At 50.9% G+C, this 20,869-nt stretch overlaps 1 protein-coding gene across 2 annotated transcripts in view; it reads left to right on the forward strand.

Moving 5' to 3' along the window:
- The window catches only part of SNAP47 (synaptosome associated protein 47), a 43,349-nt gene that overhangs the window by 5,598 nt on the left and 16,882 nt on the right, over positions 1-20,869 (forward strand). For both annotated transcript variants that reach the window (XR_013966905.1, XM_080805038.1), the window contains exons 2-3: positions 932-1,473; positions 18,309-18,799. Coding sequence is in view for 1 of the 2 variants with exons in the window: in XM_080805038.1 (XP_080661164.1) it covers positions 989-1,473; positions 18,309-18,799 (976 nt within the window). In the remaining variant the exon portion in view is untranslated. The remainder of the gene's footprint in view (positions 1-931; positions 1,474-18,308; positions 18,800-20,869) is intronic.

A 20,869-nucleotide genomic window follows, 5' to 3' on the forward strand; every position in this document is an offset into this window, starting at 1 on the left:
GTGTAACTCCGTGAAGGAGCCAGTCGGGTTTCTGTGGACGCTGCAGCAGCCAGGGACCATGTCAGTGTCGGCTCCGTGGGGCCTGCCGCTCCACGGGGACTGTGGGGCCTAGAGCCCACGGCCAGGATTCAGAGACTCCCTGATGCCCTGGCCACACTGTGAAGGCCACTCTCCTCGGTATCGTAAGAGGTGACGACAGTGATTTGTTCTCCCATGTTTACAAGTGAGACCATTCCGTGACCGTGTGTGCTCGTGGCCGCGGGAGGCAGGGGGGTGGAAGACAGGCCCCAGACAACTGGACCTCAGGCCACAAGGGAGGAGCATAAGGCACTCCCAAGCCTAGCTGTGGCCAAGTCCTCATCACGTACTTGTGGTGTGACCTTGCAGAGGTTGTCCTTCCCGGCTTTGTGGGTGCTCTCTGGTCAGTGAGAGGGCGCACACGGTGCTCTGGAAGGGTTGTCTCACATCCATCATGCCTGACTGCAGACTTCGTCAGCAAACGCAAACTGTAGATGTGAACAGTGCACCTTCGCTGCTTATGGTTGTGTGAAAGCACAGACAGATGTATACCTGGAGCTAGATGACGACACAGAACATGATGAAATTTGTGAGCAATGCAGGAGGAGAAAGGTCTGCCTGTAGGACGGTTTCCTTCCGATGAAGACTTCAAGAGGAGATCGTTAGTGTGGGAACGTGTGAGGAGTATGTGTTGGTGGGGTTGTCACGGCAGAAGCGGTGTTCTTGTGAAGGGTCTGGCGGTCGCATCGAGCCGTGGACCCTAGCTCGGGTGGGGTGGGCCTCCATCCTGCCTGTACCAGGGTGGTGTGGGTCCCCAGTGTCCTCAGCACCCTGAGCTGTCCTGTTGTCTGCGGTCCAGGTGGGCTGACATGCGCTCGCCTCACCCCTCCACTAACCTGTCCTTCTCCTCCAGAGGCAGAGTGGCCGTGGCCGTGGCCGTGGCCGTGGGACAGACCAGCCTGGGAGCCAGATGAGCAGAGAGATCTGCGTGCACTCCTGGCCTTGCTCCTACTACTTAGAACCGGAGAAGCAATGGGTTTCTGGAAAGCTTTCGTTAACATCTCACTCCCTGAGATTTGCAGCTGATAAAACCGGGGAGGCCCTGGTCAGCTTCCCCCTGTCCAGTGTGATTGAGATCAAGAAGGAGGCTTCGCACTTTGTCTTCAGTTCCATCACTGTTCTGGAGAAGGACCACGTCAAGCACTGGTTCAGCTCCTTGCAGCCCAGCCGGAATGTGGTCTTCAGCATCATCGAGCATTTCTGGAGAGAGTTGCTGCTGTCTCCGGCGGAAGTGCCAGTGCCCGCGACCAGGGGAAAGCAGCTGACAGGTCTGATGGCCTGTTCCCAGAAGCGCCTGGAAGAGACAGCCCGCGTCCTCCACCATCAGGGCGAGCAGCTAGACAGCATCACCAGGGGCCTGGAGAAGATGGACTCTGACCTGGATGTGGCTGACAGGTACTGGGGTGCTTGACACAGGGGTCACGCCCCTGCCATGCGCGGTTACAGCGGGCGGGCGTTGGCCTGGTGCAGAGGTCCAGTTTCACGTGAACGAGGGGTATGGCTCGTTTCATCCCATGGGAGAAACTGGCTGAGAGGCCAGGTCACTCACGCAAGGTGTGCTGTGTCGCCGCGGGGTTGGAGCTGAGGCTCTGGCTCCAGGAGCTGCCGCTTTTGCTGCCACAACAGCCACTCCCAAACCAGGGACCCCCCCCCCCCAACTCTTTCAAACATCAGGGACCCCAAGGGGCTGCTGTTCATGTGATTGCGTATGCCAGTCCTGCCGTGTTTTTGTAAAAACCGAGACATTGAAAAATCATGAGCTGTTCATTTGAAAAGCGTGATAACGAACCCACGACCACGTAGCGTAGGTACCTTTGTCCACAAAGACTGGCTTGGTTAGAGCAGACACGTTTAGTGGGAAGAGTGGCGCCGTCAGGATTCCACATCTCCTTCCAGAAGGACTTTGTCAGACACGGCCCGGCCTCCCGCGTGCTTCGGCAGCCTGCCTCCCATGTGCTCCTGTGTCCCGGGGCTGCAGGTGCTCCCTGCACATACAGGACAGCGAGGGCAAAAAGCTGAGTGGCACCTGGTGCCACTGAAGAAACAGACCTCAGGGGGTCCCGGAGAGCCCAGCGTGTCCAGCGCGGCACTGACCCTAAGCTGCGTTCTGTGTGAGAGGCATTTAGTGCTTATGAGGGCTGCCAGACAGGTCCGACCGGGTGGCCACCTCTCCCTATGGGCCCTGAGCATAGGCACCGAGCCTCGTGTCAGAGCTGCACGGCCCCACGTGACCCCACTCTGCAGTTAAGCACCTGTGGCTCTTTCAGGATATTCTGTCCTGAGTGCCTGCTTGGTAAAGGGCTAGCGCTGCAGGGGACAGGGCCCCCGATCTTACCCTCAGGAGGGGTGCCTGTGGCCACCGAGGTGGGAGGTCCTCAGATTTCTGTGAGTTTCCATCCTGGGAACATAGCTGGGCAGTTTCCACCCTTTTGTACCATCGTGGGGCCAGGGACATCATGGGACTGAGTGGTGGTCAGGAATGACGTAGGTCACTTCCAGGCCTAGTGTCTGAACACCTCCCACCCCACCTGCCGTCCATCTTCCCTCACCTGTGGCCTCGTGCAGAGAACCTACTCTGGGACCCGGCCTGAGCTGGACCTCGGTGGCCACATGGCCTTGCGGAGCTGGCCAGACAGCCTTCCGGAGCCGGCCCAACCCCAGCCCTCCGCTAGAGGGCTACGTCGGCATTAAACAGTGAGAAGCTGGGGGAGAAGACCGCAGCAGCTGGCAGGTAGTGAATTAGCATGTCACACACTGCTGTTGGTTAACCCTTGCAGAGAACAATCTGCCAGTTTAGACATGTTCTTTTAACAAAAGGCAAAGTGAGAAGATGGACCTGAGGAGAGGAGAAGATGCTTGTAACACGCACTCATGTTCCCACCCAGGGATGTGTACCCAGCTAGGCAGAGAGCTTGCAGGACAGAATTCAGTAGAGAGATGGCTGGAGGCTGTTGACTGAGGGCCGGCTGCTGTCGCAGAGATCCAGCGATCCTGGGGCTGCTTCCCCACACGGAGGTGCAGAGGAAGGTCGGCGTCCCGGGCAGGTCGCGGGCTGTGCTCTGGCTCACGGCCCAGGGCCCCACGTTGGCTCCATGGCTGCATCAGAAGCTGCTGGCGGCATTCTGCCGAGCCACTGGGAGGGGGCACAGGGAGGGCCAGGGCCCACGGCCCTGTCTTTAAGCAGGTGAGCCCAGCCCACAAAAGGGAAGTACTGGCACCCCAGTAAGCAGAGGAAGGTAGGTTAAACCAACACGTGTAGGTGTAGGATAACACCGATGGCCGGACAGGGTGTGGGTCGGGATGAGAAGTCTCGTGTCACCGTCACCGACAGGACTTGGCTCGGCCACCGGCAGGACCTAGCAAAGCCGAAGGTGCACAGACCCCACAACCAAGCCCCGTGTGTGTGCAGGGGCACATGTGCCGAGGCAGCTGTAGTCATTCGGCCCCCAAGGGGATGCGGTGGTGAGTCACGACTCGGCAGTGTTTGAATGGAGGTCGGCCAGAGCTGCCAGCCGTGCGAGAGTTCCTGAGACACCTTCAGCGCATGGGGGTCATCTCCTCAAAGCCTGGGCACGGGACCTGCGGGCGGAGAGAGCTGCTGCCGCCTGCTGCTCCCTGCTGCCGCCTGCTGCCCCCTGCTGCCGCCTGCTGCCCCCTGCTGCCGCCTGCTGCCCCCTGCTGCCGCCTGCTGCCCCCTGCTGCCGCCTGCTGCTCCCTGCTGCCGCCTGCTGCCGCCTGCTGCCCCCTGCTGCCGCCTGCTGCTCCCTGCTGCCGCCTGCTGCCGCCTGCTGCCAGGGGTTACGACGAGCAGGGCGTTCTATACTTTGGGGGTGGGGGAAGTAAAGACAGGGGAGGTTCCAGAAGGGTCTTTGTCTGCTGAGGAAGATACGGGACACCGGAGCCCTTGCTTTGTCAAGCCAGGGTGGCTCTCCTTGTAACGAGGGGCTTCCTGGAGGAGCGGGGCAGCCTGCCTGCCTCTGGGGTTTGCCAGCGCGCTGCAGCTTAGAAGGACAGTTAATTTCGCCTGCCTGTCCTCATGCCTTTGTTTCCCCCATCACCGCTGACTCAGACGCAGTGCGCGGGTTCCTGGGCAGCTGTACAGACCGATTTGGATCCACCCCAGAGCCGGGTTATAAAACAAAACCAAGTTGCACGTAGACGTGGACAGCAGAGCACCACTTTAAGAGTTTTCAAATGGGCAAAGTAGCAGGATGGGAAAGCGCAGGGAGCACCGACCTGCGGAAGCCTGAGCCGCAGGGGTGTGCACAGGCCCCGCACGCCACAGCTCCACGGAGAGCTCCCACAGAGCTGCCCAAGGGCCTTCCTCGTGGGGGCCTCCTGGCTCGTGGGGGTCATTGGCTCCGGTGTTCGGTGAGCATGAGACGTGTTCTGCCTTTCCCTTTTAAAATGTGTTCCTTCTGGAACTCTCGTCATCTGGTTATTGGCCATCCTGTTTTGATTTTTGATAGCGTTCACATTCTCTCCTTGTTCGTTCTATTTTTTGAGTTTTGTCTTTCTCCTACCCTTGAATTTTTGTGATCTTTTTAATTTCTAAGGTTTATTTAATCTTCAAGTGTTCCTTTCTGGATAGGCTGTTTTGTTTTCTGGGCTGCTGTTTTCTTTATGTCTTGGGATTTTCTGGATAACCTTTTGCAGGAAAGGGCTGGGGTGTGTGTCCCAGCTTGGACAAGGCCTCTGTTTCCATTTCCTGCTTTCAGCTCAGCGTGCCCCCTTCAGTGGTGACCGGACGGAGGTGGGGCCTAGCGGCACCAGTGGGTGATGTTGGTGATCCAAGCGTGCTCTTGTTAAGTGAACTTGCAGTCTGTTGGGTTTCAAGACCCGACTTCACACCTGTTTTCAGAGATCCCTGGTATTCTGTCTCTTTCCGCATAGAGGGCTCCGCAGCACACATAACTAGATCCTGGGGTGGTGGGGCCAGATGCTGGCCCTTGTCCACTGGAGACAAGTGGGATGATCACCGTAATGGACAGCAGAGCCAGAGCCATGATCAGAATGGCCTGACTCCCAGACATCTGTGCCCCTGGAGGAGAAGTAGACGGGCGGTCAGCCCGGTTCTTCCTCCGGTCAGGCCGAGTGAGCAGGCCTGTAATTTGAATGAAAAAGTGGTGCTGGCCCCTGAATCAGCTCCCAGACTTGAAGACTGAGTTTGCAGGTCTGAAACCCCTTGAAGGAGGGGCAAGCTGGAAGGACCCCAGTTTGCCGCTGGAGGCTTGCACCTTTGTTCTTTCTCCCAGCCTTCTCCCACGGAAATTGTGGCATCAAACCAGGGTGGCTCTGCGTTGGGGAGCAGGGAGCCCTCAGACTCTACGGGACCCTTGGACGCTGATTCCAGCAGACCAGTCGGAGTAGGGGCTCCCTGGGGTTACGGGATCCGTGGAGTTTTGGCTCCGGTCCGCCTCACAGGCTCACGGTGGGCCGAGTAGGCCTGGACCTACCCCAGGGCTGCTTTCCCCGTCCTGGAACCCACCATGGAGCCACTGGCGGAATCACACACGGGCTCCCTGACCTCTGTGCTGAGGGCTTTTCTGCTGGCCGAGGCTGAGCAGGAGCCTCTGGATGGCCTAGAAGAGTAAACCCTTCTTGGAGGGATTTTGGAGGTCCGTGCCCCCAGCGAGGACTGGAAGGGTGCGTGGACGGGGAGCCCTGCGGCGCCGGCACTGGGCTCACGCACCCGACGTGCAGAACCAGGAGGGGCTGTCTTCCGCTTACACATGGCACTCTAACTCCAGCCGCTGCTCGGGTGCTCGCGTGGATGAACACGGCCTCTGGAACCTGCCGTGCGGTGGTCCGTCTGGCCAATGCTGTCTTTCCACGCTGCCAGGGAGGACCAGCAGACCGGCGTGCTTGCAGCCACCATCCCAGCTTGGGGATCGCAGCTCTGCAGCCCTGGGTCCTGCTGCATATCACGGGGCCCCGACCGTCTCTCCCATCCCAGGATAGCATGCTGGCCTACTGCCTAGGGGGTCCCACATGGGCCGGGTCAAGTGAGTCAGAAGCAGGAGCTACTCTGCATGCAGTGGAAAGATGTCGACAGAAGTTAGGGACTTTCCTCCTCATGGGAATTTCTAGGGAGCCAGTGGAGTGGGGCTCCCTGAAGTATCTCTCTTATGGTGAAGGAGAGGCTCTTCTTACAGCGAGAGAGAAGGCACAGCTGGGGCTCCTGGGTGGCTCAGTCTGCTAAGCAGCCAGGTTTTGGCTCAGGTCATGATCTCATGGTCATGAGGTTGAGCCCCATGTCCTGCTCCACACCGAGCTGGGAGTCTGCTTGAGACTCTTGCCTTCCCCTCTACTGCTCCCCAACTCACACACATGCTTGCGCGCGCTGTCTCACTCTGTCAGAGAAATAAAATCTAAAGCGAGACAGAAAGGAGACACAGCGCATAGTGAGCCCCTCGGCATTTTGGAGGCAACACAGTCCTCGTTTGGGTGTGATGCTCTGGCCAGCTCACCAAGTGACATGGAAAGTTGCTAGTTTTGAGTGGGGCCCAGAGCAGGAAGGCTCCGTGCAGGTCCAGGTGCTGCTGGGGCACACGGTCCTATAGATGCCATGACATCTACCAGTTATCTGTGGGGTGCTTTTGGGAGCCACTGGCACACCTCTGTAGGGAGTCACAGGGCCACGGTCCGTGCCTATAGGGTTTCAAAGCAAAGCACCCCCGCCATCCTCTATGGATTACTTCTTTTTTTTGAGAAACAGCTCTTGGCCTGCTTCCGGGTCTTTGTAGAAACAGAACACTTGAGGCGGACAACCAGATTATCGCGCGATCTGATGTGGGTGTTGTCTGACCCACTGAGCTGTGAAGTGTGGCACGCGCCACAGGATGATTGGGTGCAGGAGATCAGGCTTGAAGCAGGCCCTGAAAGCATGGGTCCCACGGACCACACTCCTGCCACACCACCTCTCTCTCCCCGCCTGCACCTAGGGTACCAGGGCACACTTCCTACATGGGGAGAGCCCCACGGCCCGTTGACTGAGGAGGAGAATAGTGGGGCCTGGGTTACAGATGGTTTTGTGCGATGCGTAGGCATCACCCAGGAACCCGTCAGGCCATGCGCCTGGAAAACCCATCGTGCCGGGAAGGCAGTCTTGTGCGTAAAGTCTCTTAGCCCGCTGTCAGCCTCCTAAGAATGGGCTTTAGGGGTGGAACACACAGCCTGTGCCAGGCTCATTCCCTCGTAGGGAAATAGCTTTCCTTGTTACAGGCTCAACCGGAGCTCTTTGTTCTACGGAAACATGCCTGTCAGTGGCTTTCAGGCCCCCCCAGCCTCTTGCAGTTGAGACTCCGTTAGGGCGGCGTGGTCCTTGAGCTGCAGCGTTAGAGGGAAGTACGTAAGCCAGTTGTCCTGCATCAGCCGCCAGGAGCACCTGCTGGCGGCAAGGGACCAGCGTTTGCTACTGGAACTCTCTCTTCTGTATGTGAACAAAGCTGGACCATGTTGTGTTCTGTGGTAACTCCAACACCAAGATGCCGTGGGCAGAAGTGTTTGGAGTTCCTGACAGGTGACCGTCGTGTGGTACTCTGCTAAACAGGTTCCGTGGAAGGACGTATGGCCAGAGGCTCGGCTGTATACTGATGGACTCTGGCCAGTGGTTTGGCTGGATGCGTGGGGAAGGGAAGAAATACGATTGGAAATTTGATGACAGGGAGGTCTGGGGTAGAAGAATGTGGCTAGATGTCCCACTTCTGTGAGTGGGTCAGGATGCAAAGACGCGTTCCATGAGAACACTCACCAGTGTCTCTTCAGCAGAGGGGGATTGTGATAATCAAGGGGATAGGGTGACTTGTTCTCCGGATCCCAGTCAGCCTGTTTCCCCAGCGTCTCCTGCGGTTGCCCAGTGGGCCCATGAGTAAAGTGGCCATGGTGACAGAGACAGAAGCTATGATGGGTCTCAGCAACATGGATGCCAACTCACCGAGGCCAGCTTGGCCATGGCCACTGCCGCATACCCAGTCTGGAGACCAACGCTGAGTCTCCCTTGTGGGCTGTCCAGCCAGTGACTTGACCACCTCCTATGGTGAACCTCTTGAATGTGGCAGGCCGCTCGTGCTGTGGTTTCAACACTTTAACTATAGCGTGTCTTGGTCCTGATCTTTTTACGTTTCTCTTTCTGGGGGCGGGAGCTGGGGCCTCTGTTGAGCTTGAATGTGCACGTTCATGCCTTTCATCAGATTTCATCAACCATTGTTTCCTCAAACGAGTGTTCTGTGCTCTTTCTTTCATCCATCGAGGATTCCTACAGTGCATTTGTTGATGTTTGCTGGAGTCCCATAGGCCCTTTAAGCTCTCCATTTTTCTTCCTTCTTTTTTCTTTCTGTCCTCAGACTGGGCAGTTTCAAAGGTATTACCTTCAAATTCACTGATTCTCTGTTCTCCCTGCTCAAATATGCTAGTGAATCTCTCTGGTCAGTATTTCATTTTAGTTATTGTTATTTTTCAGCTCTAGAATTTGCTTCCTTTTTATAATTTCTTTTTTTTTACTGATGTTGTTATATCAGACATTTTTTCTGATTTCTTTCAGTTATTTGTTAGTTTCCTTTAGCTTGTTGAACACATTTAAGATTTTGGTGTAACATCTTTAACTAGTTAATTAAAATATTAGAGGTTCCTCAGACACCGGAATGGACTTTATGAATGGGCCATATGTCCTTTCTTTGTATGTTTTGTAATTGTTTTCTTGAGAACTACACATTCTATTATGTTGTGGTAAGTCTGTTATGGACTAAGTATTTGTGTCTCTGAAATTAATATGTTGAGGTCGCCCCTCGGTGTGATGGCATTAGGAGGCAGTACCTTTGGGAAGTGTTTAGGATTAGATGAGGTCCCGAGAGTGGAGCCCCCACAGTGGGATAAGAGGAAGGGGCTGGAAATCTCTCTCTGCTGTGTAAGGACATGAAAAGGCAGCCATCGCCAAGCCAAGGGAGAGAGCTCTCCCCAAAACTGAGTCTGTTGGCCCTCCAGTCTTGACCTTTGCAGCCTCCTTAACTGAGAAATCAGGCTGTTGCTCAGGCCATGAGGTGTGTGTTACTTGTTACAGCAGCCTGAGCTGACTTTCTCCATCTGGAACCCTAATTTTCCTACCCCTTGGGGATCGGTGGTCTTCACTTATTGAGGGTCGGGGTGGGCCTTTGTGTCCCTTCCAAACGGTGCTTGCAAACCATGTCTCTCTTGTGTGTGGTCATTGAAGTTTCTCTTCCTTTGCCTCTCTCCATTCAGCTAGTGAACTGACAAAGATGTTCTTAGACACCTGGCTCCTGTGAGGGGAGAAGGAAATAGGTCTTGTCCCCTGGAATCCCTGTGGCTGGAAAGCCGCCTCAGTCCGTGGTAGTTGAGACCTCTCTGCTGGCCTCCCCGCGGTCACAACCAAAAGCAGCCAGAGGACCCCGTTGACATCTAGATAACGAATTTGTTTATATACGCCAGAACTGTGGGGTATACGTGTCCTACTTCCTGGTATTCCGTATCTCTCTCTAAATGAAATGAACACTAGTTGGTAACCTGGTTTTGATATTAGGAGTTGGCTGGAATCTAGTTGTGATTCCTTCGGTTGTGTTTGCACTGCTGCGTGTGAGTAAGCAGCGTGGCCTTGGTGTCGCATGTTGGAGGGTGGCACTCTTGAGTGACCATTTGACTTCATGGTTGAGCCCGACGTAGCCCAGCACTTTGAGGATGTTTTCCACTGTCTTCCTCGTGTATGTTAGTGCTAAGTTGGGTAGGATTGTGGCTGCTGGTTTCGCCCATCCTAGATAGGCTGATGTTTTATTCTGAGGTGTCTTTGTAGATTTTGTAGAACAATCTTCTCATTTATATACCATAAAACTTACTTGTTGTATGGGAACGAGTCAGTGATTTTTGGTAAATTTACAGAGTTGTGCGGACTTCACTGTAGTCCAATTTTAGGACCTCTCCGTCACTCCCAAAAGTTGCCTCGAGCCCTTTGGCAGTCACTCTGTCCTCATCCTGTCCAGGGCACCACTGATCTACTCTTTGTGCGTAGCCTTGTCTCTTCTAGAGAGTTCACATAAGCGTCATGTCTTTGGTGGGCTCCATGCCCAGCGTGGGGCTTGAACTCACAACCCTGAGGTTAAGAGTCACACGCTCTGTTCACTGAGCCAGCCAGGCGTCCTGTTGCTCTGTGTTTCTGGCTAATACTCTGTTGTCTGATGGATCACATTTTGTTTATCCGTCAACCAGTTTGGATGGGTGATTTGCTGTTTCGGCTTTGCTGCTGTTAGGAGTAGTGCTGCTGTGGATGTTTTCATCTCCCTTGGGAGGGAAGTTGCTGGGTCTCCTCAGTATTTTGAGAAACTGACCAGTTGTTTTCCACAGTGGCTGCACCAGTTTACATCCCCACCAGTAACGTGTGAGGGCTTTCACACGTTTCCCCACAACCTCACAACACTTTTTCTCATCTGTCTTTTCCGTTGTAACCCTCCTCGTGGGTGTGAGGTAGCGTCTCACTGGGGGGGTTTGACTTTCATTTTCCTCACAATAACGAGCATCTTTTCATACGCTTTTTTCCATGCGTATGATTTGTTTTCAGTCTTTGACCATCTTTTATGTGCTTGTGTTTTTATTATGGAGTTTGTAAGAGTTCTTTATATATTCTGTATAGAAGTCCCTTTATCGGATACATGATTTGAGAATATTTGTTTCCTTTATGTGGATTGTCATCTTTTTTTTTTTTAAGCTTTCTTTGTTTATTTTAGACCTGTAGTGAGGAGGGACAAAGGGGGAGAGACAGAATCTCAAGCAGATTCCCCACTGAGCACAGAGGTATGAACCCCAGGGGCTCAGTCCCACGACCCTGAGATCGTGATCAAGAGTTGAAATCAAGAATTGGATGCTTAACCAACTGTGCCACCCAGGTGCCCCCATTTTACTTTCTTGAAGATATTTTTTGAAGCAGAGAATTTTAATTTTTTTTCTCCAAGGAATCCAACACAATTTATTTTTGAACTAAATAGGACAGATTGAGTAAAAGAAAGTTTTATCCTCAACTTTCCCAATAGACATTTCTCCTCGGACTGCATGTTAACAATTTTAAGTCTCATCAGTGGCCTTCATGATATTCACAAAGGATGTACAAAGTGTGTCATTTGGTTGAAGAGTCAGGTTTGAAAATAATAATCTGTCCACTTTTTGTGCTTCAGATGTTTTTAAAGTAATCTCTCCGCCAAACGTAGGGTTTGAACTAATAACTCCGAGATCAAGAGTCGCATGCTCTGTGGACTGAGCCGTCCAGGTACTCCACTTGGCTTTAAAACAGCTTTCAAAAAACGTGTTAGGATGCTCCCAGCTCATAGCTGTTCATTTTTTCTTCCTAAAATAACATAGAGCAAGAGAATCATTTACTTTGTACGTGTTAAAAAACAGAATTCCTCCCCCATCTCCTGTGTTCCTGGTGGGAAAAACTGGTCCAACCTGACAGACGAGGCAAAGCGTCTGTGTCCGATTTGGGCTTCTCTGTTTGAAGTGACCAGAGAAAATGCTTTGTTGTTTTTATTTTGGCTCCAGCATAAGAGTACCAAGGGTCCCTCTCTTCCTCGTGTTCTTGATGCGGCATGCCACACTGATCTGCATTCAAGCAGCGAGCGTTTCAGAGCTTTGCAGTTGCCTCCTCCACACACTGCCAGGCAGACTTCCCTCCCTGGAGCGTGGTCCAGCTGTGACAGATGACCGTGGCAGACGTGCACCTGGGCCTGTTTTTGGCCACATCCTCAGCTCCTCCTCGGGATGCCAGAGTCCCAGGGCCCGACCGCCTCCCCTGCTCGTGGCCCGGGCCTGCCTGGGTGCAAACCTAAAGGATTTACAGTTTGACGAGGTCCAGTGTATCGGACTTTCTTTCATCAGTTGCCTTTGGTGTCATGTCTGCTTCATTGCGTGGTCCAGACTTTGATCCACTTGGAGTTCACGGCATGAGAAATGGGCCGAACTTCTTTTCTTTGTATGAGGAGATCCAGTGGTCTCAGCAGTATTTCAGTTCAGTGCTTCCCTGGTGAGCTGTCTTGTCATCCTTGCTGGAGGCCACCTGACCCTCCGCATGAAGGTTTGCTTCTAGGCTGACGCGTGTGTCTGACCTTGTGACGGCGCCACGCTGGCTTCCTGTCCAGAGCTTTGTAGTAGGGTTTGCACGCGGGTGCTGGGGTCCGCCAGCCCTGTTCTTCTTTTTCGGGATCATCCCTTGCGTTTCTGTATGAACTTTAGGGGTCACTGGCCAGCTTCTGCACGGGAGCCAGCTAGGAGTCTGACAGAAAGTGGGACTGAACCCGGAACAGTTTTGCCATCCCGGCGATGTAGTTATTAGTGTGGTGTAAAAACACTGACATCTGCTTTATTTTTGTGTTACTCGTTCCCTCTGTTGTTCCTTTCCTTCTCCCCCCCCCCCCCACAGGTTACCTGAATATTATCTCAGAACTCCATGGTGACTTCGTGCACTGTCCTCAGTGTGCCTCCTCACACAGACCCTTCGCCGGTCACTGTAGGTACTACGTTGTCTGCGCGCGGTTGGGCACAGTGTGCTGGCGTTGACGTGTAACTGGTCAGTGCTGTGTAAGAGCCTAACCTGTCTTTATGTCTCTAACTTACAGACAATTTGTAGGAATCCCGTAGGGTGATTCTCTTAACTTGGTGTACCTATTTGAGAACCACTTTTACATATTTTAGCCAGCTCAAGAGAAAAAGTGAGTGTATTTTATTTCCATGTATATTTACTCTATTTCTCTCCCCTCCTTCCTGATGTTCCAGAATTGCTAGCTACCCTTTTCAGTTCCTTTCTGATTCGAGGACTTCCTCGAGACGTGCTTTCAGGGCAGACCTGCTAGCAGCAGTTTCTCTGTGGGTTTTCTTCCTCTGAGAGTAACTCAAATTCCTCTTTATTCCTGAAGAAAAGTTTCACTCAGGGTGGAATTTTGAACTGACAGTTCTTTTCTTTGAGCACTGAAAACCACTGTGCCACTTCCTTCTAGCTCCATGGTTTCTGACGAGAAGTGTGCTGTCATTCAATTTGGTTTTCTCCTGTAGGTGAGGTCTCTCACGCCGCTGTCAAGATCTTTTCTTTGTTTGTTTAACATAAAATTTCACAGTGATTTCTTTGGTATGCTGTGTGGGTCTGATGAGTGTATTTTGATCCTGCAGCCTTATGTATTTCTGCCTAATTTGGGAAATGGTCAGCCGTTATTTGCTTGAGTCCTTTTCCAGCTTTCTTTCTCCTCTGCTGGAGTGCTGGTGATATGAATGTTCAGTCTTTTGTTTTGGACCCCTGGGTTTGTTCTCATTGTTGTTTTTAGTGTTTTCTCTCTGTTACTCTCTTCTTTGACCGTTAATCTCACGGATTCTTTTATCTTTCATCTCCGGCTGCAGTCTCCATCGACCCATTTTCTGTATCAGTTATTGTATTTCTAAGTTCAGAAATTCTCAGATACTTGACTGTGTCTTCTGTTTCTCTGCTAAGACTGTGGTTTAATTTATTTCCAACACGACCGTAATTGCTTGTGGAAATACTTTTCTGATGGTGCTTTAGAACCCTGTCTAGTAATCCCATCAGTTTCATCCTGGCTTTGGCATTTGCTTGTATTTTTTATTTAAGAGGAATTTTTCCTGGTTCTTGGTGGGGTGATTCTTCATTGTATCCTGGACAACTCTGGGTCTTGTTTTTGTTTAGTTTTCCCTGACGGTGTCCTGGGAGTAAGAAGCTGATTCCTCTTAGGGCACCTGGGTGGCTCCATGGGTTCAGCTTCCAACTCTTGATCTCAGCTCAGGCCGTGACCTCAGGGTGGTGAGGTCAAGCCCCATGTTGGGCTCCATGCTGGTCGTGGAGCCTGCTTGAGATTCTCTCTCTCCTTCCCCTCTCGCCTTCTGTCTTCCAAAAAAAAGAAAGAAAGAGAACACTGATTCCTCTTACTGCCATGTGAGGGCGAGAGCCCCAGTTCCCCACTTGGCCCTAGTTTGTGCCTTGCAGTAGGTACAGACACTTGTCACTGCTGGCTGGGGGTGGGATTTCGATTCCCCTGCACCTGTACCCTGGCTGGGAGAATTTGGGTGGGGTCTTGTTACTGGCCCCCTCTACTGAGCTGGTACAGTTTCCCTTGTTACCTGTGACTCCTCACATACGTCTTCAGACACTGCTCCAATTAGGGGAAAGCACACTACAGTATAGCTCACTGAGGGAGGACGTCCATACCCCCCCCCTTTTTTTAACTAAGTATCATTGACACACAATGTTGTGTTAGTTTCAGGTGTGCGACGTAGTGATTTGACAGGTGAATGTTATGCCCAGCACACGCATAGCTACCATCTGTGTTGGTATTACAGTATCATTGGCTGTACCTTTTATCTCCATGATTTATTTGCTCCATACTGGAAGCCTGTACCACCCTCTCCCCCAACCCTCCCCTCTGGCAACCATCCCTTCTCTATTTATGGGTCTGTTTCTGCTCTTTGTTTGTTTATTCTTTTGCTTAGGTGTTTAGATTCTACATGTAAGTGAAGTCATGTAGCATTTGTCTTTCTCTGTCTTATTTCACTTAGCATAATACCGTCTAGCTCCGTCCACATGGTTGCAAATGGCAAGACTTCATTCTTTTTTGTGGCTGAGTAATAGTCTCTGGTGTGTGTGTGTGTGTGTGTGTGTCCTCTTCATTATCCATTCATCAGTGGAGAGACCCTTGGGTTGCCTCCATATTTTGGCTACTATAACTAGTGCTGCAGTAGACATAGAGATACAGATATCTTTATCACTAGTGTTTTTATTTTCTTTGGGTAAATACCCAGTAGTGGAATTATTGGATCATATGATAATTCTATTTTTAATTTTTGAGGAACCTCCTTACCGTTTTCCAGAGTGGCTACACCAATTTGCATTCCCACCAACAGGGCACGAGGGGTTCCCCTTTCTCTGCATGCTCACCAACTCCTGTTTTCTCCTGTGTTGTTCATTTTAGCCATTCCATATCGTAATGTGGTTTTGATTTGTATTTCCTTATGATGAGTGATGTTGAGATATTTTCGTGTGTCTTTTGGCCACATGGATGTCGTCTTTGAAAAAATGCCTATTCAGATCTTCTGCCCAATTTTTAATTGGGTTGTTTGTATGTTTTGGTTATGAGTTGTATATCTTTTGCATATTAAGCCCTTCTCAGATGTATCATTTGCAAATATCTCTTTCTATTCAGTAGATTACTTTTTTGTTTTGTCAGTGATTTCCTTCACTGTGCAGAAGCTTTTTATTTTGATGTAGTCGCAGTAGTTTGTTTTCACTTTTGTTTCCATTGCCTCAGGAGACATATCTGTAAATATGGCACTAAGGCCGATGTCAGTGCGATTTTACCGTATATGTTTTCTTTTAGGAGTTTTATGGATTCAAGTCTCAGTTTAATCCATTAATCCATTTGGAGGTAATTTTTGTGTATGGTATAAGAAGGGGTCCTGTTTCATTCTTTTGCATGTGGCTGTCCCTTTTCACAGCACCATTTGTTGGAGAGACTGTCCTGTTGTCTATTCTTGACTCCTTCGACACAGATTAACTGACCACATAAGTGTGGGTGTATTTCCAGGCTCTCGGGTCTGTTCCTTTGATCTGCATGTCTGTTTTTGTGCCAGTACCATGCTGTTATGATTACTACAACTTGGTCATAAATCCTGAAACCTGGGATTGTGATACCTCCAGCTTTGTTTTTATTTCTGAAGATCACTTTGGCTAGTTGAGGTCTTTCGTGGTTCCATACAAATTTTAGTATTATTTGTTCAGTTCTGTGAAAAAAAATGTTCTGGTATTTTGATAAGGAATGCATTAAATCTGTCTGCTGCTTTGGGTAGTGTGGAAATTTTAACAGTATTAATTATTGCCATCCATGAGCATGGTATGTATTTCCATTTGTTTGTGTCTTCAGTTTTTGTTTTTGTTTTTGTTTTCAGAATACAAGTCTTTCACTTCCTTGGTTCAAATTATCCCTAAGGTATTTTATTATTTTTGGAATATTCGTAAATGGGATTTTTTCCAAGTTTCTCTTGCTGCCACTTCGTTATCGGTATTTATATTCTTTTTTTTTTAAGAGTTTATTTATTTGACAGACAGAGATCACAAGGAGGCAGAGAGGCAAGCAGAGGGAGAGAGGGAAGCAGGCTCCCTGCTGAGCAGAGAGCCCGACGTGGGGCTCTATCCCAGGACCCTGAGACCATGACCTGAGCCGAAGGCAGAAGCTTAACCCACTGAGCCACTCAGGTGCCCGGGTATTTATATTCTGAAACTACTTCTTGCTGCAGTTTTGGAAGGTTGGGTGTTTGGAGTACTTTATCTGTTTCATGTAAGTTGTCCCATTTCTTGGTGTGAAGTTGGGTATGATATCCCCTTATTTCAAGCACTAAAGAATCTATGGTGATGCCTTTTTTGTTCCTGATATTGGTAATATGCAGTTTCTTTGTTTTATTCTTTTTTTTTTTTTTAAGATTTTATTTGTGTATTTAACAGAGACCAAGAGAGCACAAGCAGGGGGAAGGGCAGAGGGAGAGAGAGAGAAGCAGACTTCCTGCTGAGCCGGGAGCCTAATGCAGGGCTCAATCCCAGGACCCTGAGATCACAACGTGAGCCAAAAGGAGAGGCTTAACCGACTGAGCTACCCAGGCGCCCCTCTTTGTTTTATTCTTGATCATTTCTTATAAGGGTTTACTTTTTTTAAAAAATGACTTCGAAAAACCAACTTTTGGCTCTGTTAATATTCTCTGCTGTTTTCAATTTCATTGATTTCTGCTTTTCTGTTCTTCTACTTTGGGTTTAATTTATAACTTTTTGGAACAGAAGCTTAAATCACTGATTTTAACCCTTTCTGAGACATTTTCAGATGCATGCATTGAGAGCTACAAATTTTCCTCATGACTACACTGTTTGCATCCCGCCATTTCCTACATATGGTTTTGTTTCATTCACTCCATTTTGTTTCATTTACTTTTCCATTTCCCTTTATTTAGAATTATGCTTAATCTCCAGATATTTGAGGAATTTCTATTAGTCTTTTGTCATTATTTTCAGATTTCATTCCTTTGGGGACAGATGGTATGCTCTGTAGGGTTTCAGTCCTTGGAATTTATTGAGATGTGTTACTCTTTTTTCTGAATGTACTTTAAAAAGAGTGTGCATTCAGTGGTCAGATAATGTTCAGTAAACACCAGGCTGAGTGAACTGAGTAGTGTTTATGTTCTTACTTGTTATTTTTGTCTTCTTGCTATATTAATTATGGAGAAAATTTATTAAAGTCTACAGCTGTGATTGTCTATTTCTCCTTATAATTTTGTTAATTTTTGATCAGTGCATTTTGGAGTTTTGTTAGATGTATATGTTTAGCACTAAGTTTTTTTGTCAAATTGACTTTCTTATTATTGTGTGTTGTCTGTCTTTTTCCCTGGTAACACGCTCTGTCTGAGAGCTTTCTTTTGGCACAATGAATTCCCCCCACCCCCACCCCACCCGTCCCCGCCCCCGTCCCTGGTGTTTTTGATGTTTCTGTATCCTTATATTTCACAGTGTCTATTGTGAAGAAGATGCCGCTGTATGTTGTTGGTTTTTTCTTTAATCCAGGCTAACAATCTGCGTTTAAATTAGAGGATTTCATCTATTTACTTGTAGCATAATTACTAATATGGTGGCGTCTAACCCCACCCTCTTGGATTTTATTTTCTGCTTATGCCATTTGATCTGTGTTCCTTTGCTCTTCCTTTTCTGCTTCCGTTTTCTTGCTACGAGGTAGATCTCTTGGTATTCGTGGATATTTCACAGTGGTCCCATCCGTGCGGTCGCCACTAGCCACACGTACTTCGGTTGAAAATTCAGTCCCCCCTTACGTCAGTCACACTCAGGTGCCTGTAGACCCACGTGCTTGTTACCACACCGAACAGGACAGGTTACTGCAGATGATTTTGAGTCAGAGTTACCCGGGTCCGATGTGAAAAGGGCAGCATTCTAGTCAGAGGACGTGTGTTCCTGTTGTGTGTTTACCGCGTATGGGCTTGTGTCTGTAGCCGTGAGAGACGCTGCTCTTAGCCTCAGTTTTCTTTCCTAAAACAGGCCGAGAGTGCTTCCTGCTCTTCTGCTTCGTGGGTTGCTTGCGGAGAAGAGCACTGTAAAAAGGCCACCTGCTTTCTAAAGGCCAGAGCGGTTCTCAAGAAAACATGAACACTCAGTTCACTGTGTCTCTGTGTTTTGTTTGGGCTTTTAGGTTGCTGACGGAGCTGGAGTCCCCTTCTTGGTGGCCCTTCAGCTCCAGGCTCTGGAAGATGCCGGCAGAACCGAAGCCCAAGAAAGGCACCGCAGCGGCTGCTCCCACAGCTCTTGGAAAAGAAGGGGTGGTGGTCCGAATTCCTGCTGTTGTCTCCCAGGGGGCAGGGTGTCATGTTAAGGCAGGAAGTCTCACCCTCCTTGTGTCGGGGTTGGAAATCCATGACTCAAGCTCTTTGCTCATGCACAGATTTGAAAGAGAAGATATAGATGACATTAAGGTTCACACGCCTTATGAAGTTAGCATTCGCCAGCGGTTCATTGGGAAGCCAGACATAGCTTATCGCCTGATATCCGCCAGGATGCCGGAGGCTCTCCCCATTTTGGAGGTGCAGTTCAGCCAGAAGATGGAGTTGTTAGAAGGCGCCTTGATGCCCAAAAGTCCCAGAATGCCTTCCCCAGCAGAGAAGAGCTGCACCGTCTGGCAGGCGGGTGAGTGAGCTCCAGCCGGGCTTGCGCACTAGTCTCCAAGGTCGAGGTCGGACATAGCACGCCTGCAGTGCACCGCTGACTGTCCGTTGTTTGTAAATGAAGACCCTGCAGACCATTCTCCCTAGTCCCAGAGCTCGGGGCTGGATGGGTTGTCCCCGAGGTTGGCAGGGCTTGGTGGCCCTTTCAGAACAGAGGAAGGCTCCACATGAGGCTTTCCTCCTTTCCTCCATGGGACTTGCTGGCACCGACCTGCCCACCCTGGTGGGCGGCCAGTCCCTCCACCCCTGAGTGCAGCATCAGAGTCATCCCAGCCCGCCTTCCAGGGACTTGTTTACAAATCAATCTCTGAAAACTGCAGCATGGTTTCTTTGGGTCTGCAGGCCTACCTCCTGTCCCTCCGAGTCTCTCTATGGGGACCATGGAGCTGGGCAGTTGCAGCAGGGGTCCTGGGTCCCGGGTCCCTGGTCCCAGCCCGGGGTCGTCTGACGTCCCGGGTTTGCGATCTGGATGCTGTCAAGTGGCATCTCGCTCATGTGTGTTCTCATGTCTGTGATTGACAGTGACACGGAGAGTCTGATGCTGCTTGCTTGCTTTCGGGCATCACGAGTTTTGGATTGCCTCGTCTGTGTTTGTTTTCTGCTCTGCTGTTGCTTGGTTTTCTGGCTCTGTAGGAGTCCCTGCCATGCTGTAGCTGTGCGGCCCGTTGGCTTCGGAAGCTACCTGTCCCTCTGCCAGATTGTCATTCTCCATGACAGAAATCCTTACCTGGGTAAATTCCCGTCAGCTTGTTTTGTGCCCAGCCTAAGAAATCACAAAGTCACAAAATACCCTATTTTCTGGTACTGTCCCAGGTGAGCTTGTGTCTGTGTTACCGTGATCCTGCTAATAGGTCAGTAGTCCTTCCTTATTAACTCTGATTGCTGGATGTCTATTATAGGAGGAGTATGCTTATGACTGTCCTAGGTTCTTTTTGCTCTGAAGTGATTGTTTTTCAGTGCTAATGTGTAACCTGGTTCCCTAACACATAAATATTTTTACGTTATTCTACATGACTTCGTGTTTCAAAAGAAATGTACCTGAAAATAGATGTGGTCCCATAAGCACCAAAATATCAGAAGTGTTAGTGTACAAATATAATTTCGTGGCATTTCCAGATTTTCCTCTGGCCCTTTTCTCAAGGCGGCACTGGGCAGCCCATAAAGGGGCTGGGAAGGGTGGGCAGTCGCAGCGAGCCTGAGAGCCTGAGAGAGGCAGGACATCGGCTGCCCCCACCCTCCTGTTTCTCTGGGAGGGGCCTGGGCCGTGAGGAGCCCCAGGGCTGGTAGTGCCTCCAGCCATTCGTTCTGCCAGTGCTTATGGGGACCTCCCTGGGCCAGGCACTCGCCGTCCTGTTCTCGCGGAGCTCCAGCACATCCGTGGGTGGTTCCAGAGAGAGGATAGGGCACAGGGTGTCACGAGACAGGTGGCAGGGGAGGCACATACCATACAGGGGAGAAGAGGCTTGCTGGGCCCGCTCTGACCCTGCGCGTCCAGGTGCAGACCGGGAGGGAGGGCGGGAGGTGCACGCCAGGACTGTGGTCCCCCAGCAGGAAGCCAGGTGAGTGCAGGTTCCTCAGGGCCCGCCGTCGGGAAGGGCACATGGGCCACACGTCTTCCTCCTCGGGGAGGGCACAGACAGGCTCCCTCACGGAAGGTCAGCCGGTGCTGGGCCCTCACCACATCCTCAGACACCTTCCCAGCAGGACCTGGACTGGGAATGTGTAGCCTCACCCATCACCGTCACAGACCACGGTGTGTGTGCAGAGGGAACGGGACCACATTGTGATGACAGATGGGTGTTCACCCTGGTGCTCACTTGAGCCTCGGGGGCGGGAGCAGGGGGGGTTCCCACAGTGTGTCTTGTCTACGTGGACCGAGAGGTGCCATCCTCCCTCGGTGAGGCACCCTGCGTCCAGAGTATGGGGGTGCTGGGGGGGGAGGAGGGGAAGCAGGGAGGAGGCTGACACGTGGGACAGTGTCCGGCTTGCTGAGGGCTCCACGGGAGGCCTGGGCGGGCCCTCTCTGTCTCCC

This window comes from Martes martes, assembly GCF_963455335.1.
Source record: "Martes martes genome assembly, chromosome: 5".
Taxonomy (NCBI): Eukaryota; Metazoa; Chordata; class Mammalia; order Carnivora; family Mustelidae; genus Martes; species Martes martes.